Source organism: Centroberyx affinis, unplaced genomic scaffold (genome assembly GCF_046629955.1).
Source record: "Centroberyx affinis isolate AG114_WGS23_722 - 3 ecotype Tasmania unplaced genomic scaffold, CSIRO-AGI_Caff_v1 ptg000283l_1, whole genome shotgun sequence".
Lineage (NCBI taxonomy): Eukaryota > Metazoa > Chordata > Actinopteri > Beryciformes > Berycidae > Centroberyx > Centroberyx affinis.
This window is the reverse complement of record NW_027278962.1, coordinates 362,298-368,297: the sequence shown is the minus strand read 5'-3', so window position 1 is coordinate 368,297 and position 6,000 is coordinate 362,298. Positions and strand designations below refer to the sequence as shown.

At 45.1% G+C, this 6,000-nt stretch overlaps 1 protein-coding gene across 1 annotated transcript in view; it reads right to left on the bottom strand.

The window, feature by feature from the left end:
• Nucleotides 1-363: 363 nt before the first annotated feature.
• Nucleotides 364-6,000, bottom strand: part of tspan18b (tetraspanin 18b) — a 29,089-nt gene continuing 23,452 nt past the window's right edge. The window contains 8 exon segments of the mRNA XM_071514042.1: nucleotides 364-1,139; nucleotides 1,506-1,589; nucleotides 2,391-2,567; nucleotides 2,823-2,873; nucleotides 2,875-2,922; nucleotides 3,047-3,121; nucleotides 3,472-3,666; nucleotides 4,812-4,907. Of these exon segments, the coding sequence (XP_071370143.1) occupies nucleotides 1,092-1,139; nucleotides 1,506-1,589; nucleotides 2,391-2,567; nucleotides 2,823-2,873; nucleotides 2,875-2,922; nucleotides 3,047-3,121; nucleotides 3,472-3,666; nucleotides 4,812-4,907 (774 nt within the window). The 3' untranslated portion in view covers nucleotides 364-1,091.

The window sequence follows — 6,000 nt, the reverse complement described above, 5'->3', positions numbered from 1 at the left end:
TAGATACCTAGTGTGCTACGGGAAATGAAGTCATGATCAATTTATCCCCACCTCTGTGAAAGCTATTCAAACCTTGTATGAACACTAGTTGTTCTCCATTATCATTTCTCATGAATCAACGAACAAAATGCGTAGATACAAACATTAAGTTGATTTTTTTCTTTACTTTTAACACCCTTTCAAATGCAGGGACCATTGAGCACCATTGATCAATTATCATTAATAATAATGATTACTTGCAAAATACTTACAAAGAATTCAGAAAACGATCTGAAATGTTATCAATTTGAGGAAAACACAGGACAGTAATTTAGAATGCCATTTATGTCATTAACTTTCAAGAATCTAATACAAATGCATACACATACATTTCACCAGCTAAAACCACATGTAACCACTACTGCAATAAACATCACCATACAAATAGAAAAAAGTATCAGAAGTTGGCTTTCAAGCTCGGGGAAGGTCTGAAGAGCCACAAGCTCACATGCACACAAACAAGTTCACACACATCCACAAAGAGCATATGTACACACACACACACACACGCACACACACGCGCGCACACGCACACACACAAAGCTTTTTATAATACAGCATTGAAGAAGTGTGGCTCTAACAAAGGCATGTGGAGGGAGAGAGTGTGATGTCAGCATATGAAGGGGAAGGGGTAACAGCCAAAGTGTACATAAACACACATTTTCTATACAGTTAAGCCAACTTTACTCGATATAAATATTCTTCATCCAAAAGTCAGTGCAGTGCCTTCTGCTCAGGCTTCACCTGGTCCTCCTCATGCCCGCCCGGTCCACTTTATGCCCAGTCTGTGCTAGACCTGGTCCACAAATTATCTGTTTCCACTTTACACACAAATCATTTTACATCAGTTTTCTGATCTCCCATTTTCTGTAAGGTTTGTGTTTTTTTGCCACCCAGTACCTCAAAAGTCCAGCTGTGAAGTACGAGAGTTTGAAGGTTGTTTTTCCACCAATTAGCCAATATAAAAAGAGATCAACAAATTTACAAGTGTCCATTTTTTTTTTCTTTTCTCCTGGATTCCCTTTTTATAAAAGTTCACAGATGGAGCAGCTCTACTGGATCCCCCTGAACAGACACATTGCGAAGACCATGGCAAAGAGCTGTGGAAAGCAGAGAAAAAAATAGAAAACTTTAGTACAGGGAAGAAGCCATGGATCAATTCATCTACCAGGTGATGACAAAAACATAAAACTGAAACAGCAGCACTGTACTATTGCCACTGTCGATGACAAATTGTCTTACAAGGGAACCCAGATAAATCAGTGTTTCCTTGAGCACCAACTCTCACCACTAGATGGAGGTCTTGTCATAGAAGAAAGCTAGGCCCTTCAAATAATGCTATTCACATAAAGGCAAATATTTCCAGTTTTATGGCAGAATTCAGTACTGAAATGACCATGCACATATGTGGAAAAGCAAAAAAGAAGGGCAAACAATGATTTGACCAAACTGAAAAACCGCCATACCTCAATAGTCAGCACCACAATGGCCAGCGCTCCAGCCACATAGATGTACAGTTCAAAGTAGTCAACCACTGCAGAATAACAACCCTGCGGAGAGACAAAGATGTGACGCTCAGCAGAGAATCAATATAAACTGAAACACGGAGACAATAAAAACAGCATCGCAGCTTTAACCGAGTGAGGCTCTGAACAAAGGCCTTGTTGAATGGCTGGGAAGCTGGGCCCCCAGCCTCATCGCCTTTTAATGAGGGCTCTTTGTGTGAATGGAAGAGACAGACGCCTTCCGGATATCTACCATTGTTCTAGTGGCTTGAACAACAACAGGTGGAGAAGACAGAAAAACCTCTTCCTATCAGCTTTCACTGTAATTGCATTTCACTCTCAAGGCATTCATTACACACACACAGAAAGGAGATTCCTGCATGTGTGTGTTTGTGTGCGTGGCTCGTTACACACAGACACACACACAATATGCACATTATTCAGATACCCTTAATCCTCTCCTTTTGTACACGCACACATGCAGCACACAAATTCAAATTTACACATGCATGCACGCACACACGCACGCACGCATACACATTTCACCTCACTGGCGACTCCACACTATACCGCATAGTAAGATGGCCTCCCATGACACCCAGAGCATGGAAAAGCACTAATCAGCCATGGAGGAGTCAGTAAGTCCCTGGATGTCACCCCTCAACTGTCTTCTGCTCTAATTAGGTGGTGGTTTGGACAGACAGAGAGAGGGAGAGAGAGAGAGAGAGAGGAAGAGAGAGAGAGAGAGAGAGAGAGAGAGAGAGAGAGAGAGAGAGAGAGAGAGAGAGAGAGAGAGAGAGAGAGAGAGAGAGACAGGGGGTTGGTATGGTGGATGTCACTACCTACCTTGTTATTGCGGAACATCATATTGCCTGATAAGCACTGCTCCTGGGTGAGAGAGGCCATGTCCCCGGGCTGACTGTCCTGCTGGCAGCAGGCTGCTGGCACCATCTCATTTGGGTTGATCATCTTGAACAGGCTATCCCTAAAATCTTCTGGGCTGTTCACTCCACAGCAGTCAAACTGAGAGGAGAGGAGAGCAAGAGAAGGGAGAAATCCTTTCTGAGTGCCTATTTGTGCACTGGCCTGTGGTCTACTGTGTGCGTGCACCAGTCCACCATGAATATTGACCTAAAAGTCTAGGATTTTATGTATAAAATATAGCCCCCCGACGCCAGGCTGCAAACCTCCCGTTTCCACAGTGCTGGTGGAAGCAGTGGGAGGGGTGGGGGCGGTAAAAGCAATGTAAGCTCTGTGCCATGTGTGCTGTGGCCTTACTGTGGTCATGATGGCGTTCCATGTGGAGGTGAAGACGTCAGTGTTGTTGTTAGCCCTGATAATGTCTCTTCAGCTCCTTGGTGAAATACTCTCTGGTCAGCTGAAGCAACAGTCAGTGAGAAAAGAGATTAGTGTCACAACAGGGATAATGCTGTCTGTTCAGCATCACAGCATATCGCCGGTCACTGGTGGCCAAAGGTGGAGTGAATACTGAGCCGACTTACATGCTCCCGGAATATGAAGGCCAGGATGGCAGCAGCCAGCTCCGCTAGGAAGATGAGGAGGATGAGCATGAAGAACTGCAACAAGACAAAGGGACAAAGGCAGCGAGGGTGAGGGAGAGAGAGTAGGACGAGGTGGGTGAGTGTCAGCAGAAGTGCGTGTGACTCACTAAAAATCACAATCTAACTGTGCCCACTTCACTCAGCATTAACTATGCATGAGGCTCGATGCACTGAGGCAAATAGAGGGGCATTTTGGTGCTTTGGTTGTACAGGGCTCCTCTCTATTTCAAACATGACAGTCCCAAAACTGACAGACAGAATAACCAACACCCATGCACACAAACAAGATCAAAAACGGAGGCGCATTTATAATTCCTCAGCGCTCCGCCAGCCACCACTGCGATCCCTCACGGAAGCTTACTTACAAAGAGGAGCAGACACTTGTTTTCGCGGATGGCTCCGCAGCAGCCCAGGAAGCCCAGAAGGAACAGCATCCCTCCCATGGCCAGGATGATGTAGACGCCGGTGAATAGCAGGGGGTTGGCTGCCACAATCTCCCTGAACCCCGTAGGGTCCACCAGCACCCACACTCCCACCCCCAGGAGGAAAGACCCCCCCAGCTGATGGAGAAGGAGACGAGACACAAGCAGTTAGAGCCACATTTTTAAATTTCAGGAGAAATCACAGGATAGTTCAATATCCTCAATGACACACAAACATTTGGACTGTAAATATCATGTAATGTAAAGTAAAATTTGTGCTTTTTCCCAGTAGAACAAATTGGCGATGTTGAATAACTTGGAACACAATAACACTTGGAACAGTTGACCAGTGGAGTGAAATGCAAATTTCTGAAACGCTGGGAGGAGGGTTGAGGGGGAGATAAGCCTTAATGCCTTAGTGGGGGGTGGGTGGAGATAGCTACCCCGCTTTAACTAACCCCCCACCTGTCAAAGAACACCACCGCCACCTCCATCCTCTCCCATCCTCCCTTTCACTAAAACCCTATCTTCAGCCTCCGTGGGGTGACTCATGTGATTAAGAAAAGAAGCTATAGAACTAGGGGGAAAGAGATCTGAGCCTTACACACTTCTCTCACAATCCCCATCTTCCTGTCACAGGGAGAGACCTGCGCTTCTTTAAATAAATGTCACATCAGCTCAAAGGCAGAGGTGGTGGTATGGGGAGAGGAGGTAGCCATTTTGAAAGCTCAGTGAGCTTGAGAAATGCTGTTTTCTCTCACACGGGTGTGAAACAGCCATAGAAAAACACAAAGGAATGGCAGTGATAAACAATGGGTTGTTATTGAGCGGCGCTAATAGCCAGGTCTATTCTTTGCTCTGCTGGTCACATTATTACCCCAGCCTTGAACAACAGTGTTTGAGTAGAGTCTTTAAAAGGTTTAGTTGTGCTTACTAAAGCAGGAAAAGAGAGGAACCTTCTTACTCCAAACCCCCCCTCCCTTTATGGGCTCACTCTAATGGGATTACCCTTGATTGTCTGATCAAGACTGATAAACTCAGGTGCCAGTCACAAACTCCACATGGCACAGTGTGGCTCAGATGTGTGTCAGCACACTAAAATCTAATCAAAGGAGAATTTGATAGAATCAAGATTCCCTCCGTCTAATGAAATGCAAATGTGGTGCCATTAGTCAGCTGGGTAGGGGGCAGCCACAAGCCTGGCGTAAATCATCAGATTGACACTAACTTCAGAGATAGCCAGATAAAAGAGTCTTTGAAAAAGAGAACTGAAGAATACTTACAAAGATGAGGAAATTGAAGACAAACATGAGGTACTTGATGCAGCTGAGACAGTCGCCCTCCATGGTCGTCCCCCTCGCTGAAGCTTCTCCCTGCCCCTGAGAGAAAAAACAACATAAAACACACACACCTGTCACTTAATGAATTCTGCCAAATCCTCACAGCTTCCACATTCCCCTACACTGTGGATAGGCATTCAGATGAAACTGCCAAGAAAATAACACACTGTAAAACCCACTCACATTTTTAATGAGTTCTGCCAGTCAAACATATACAATGCACACACACAGGCCTGTCAGTTTAGTTGGTCCAATTTCAGCAGAAAACCCTTGTATTATCCCCCCAGGCTTACTGTACCAGCAATAGTTTCTGAGCAATGACAAGTTTGGGCAACACATTCATGATGTCAACCCAACCTGGCACAACTCATCTCACCATAGACTCTGACAACTTATGTAAGTTTATAGTCTGCCTTTACAGTCAGATGGACTGATTCCCCATCAGCACTCCCTGTCTCCAGATAGATGGGGTCTCCAGGTTCAGTGTTACTCAAGGGGATGTGTATCTCCGAACATTTTAAGGATATGAGTCCTGACTGGGGCTTCATGTGCATTAACTGACAACATATGGCCTTTACTATGGAGCCTCTCCTTCTTAATGTAATGAGAGGCAGGAGCCCTGCGCTCCCATCAGCCATCCTTCTACCTGACATAAACACACTTTCCCTGATGAGAGCCCATCCAGGAAGCACTCCTGGTTAATGAAGAACCCCTCTTTTTCATTAAGAGACAACATGGGTGTCTCAGAGTCCATGACCCTGTACCCCTATATATCTCTGACCCACCAACAAAGCCTCCATTATAGCATTTCTTTAACCTACCAACCTGCTGGGAAACAAGATTTTTCTCTCAGAGAGTGTAAGAATTGCCTAAGGAATCTTCCCCATGTATTCTCTAAAAAACGGAAGTGGAAGCAACCCGTGAGGCAGCTATAATGGCAGTCTCAGTGAAAGGAGAAAATTAATTATTTGGCACAAATGAACCGGCACTCTTTGCTTTGTAGTTGTGATTATTAATTTGCTCCCTCATAGTGATAGCCTGGATTGAGGCTGCGTAACAAGCAGATTAAAAAGCCATTCCTCTGAGGAATTGTAAATAGATTTCGGGCAAATAGGCAGCTCCACAACTCACA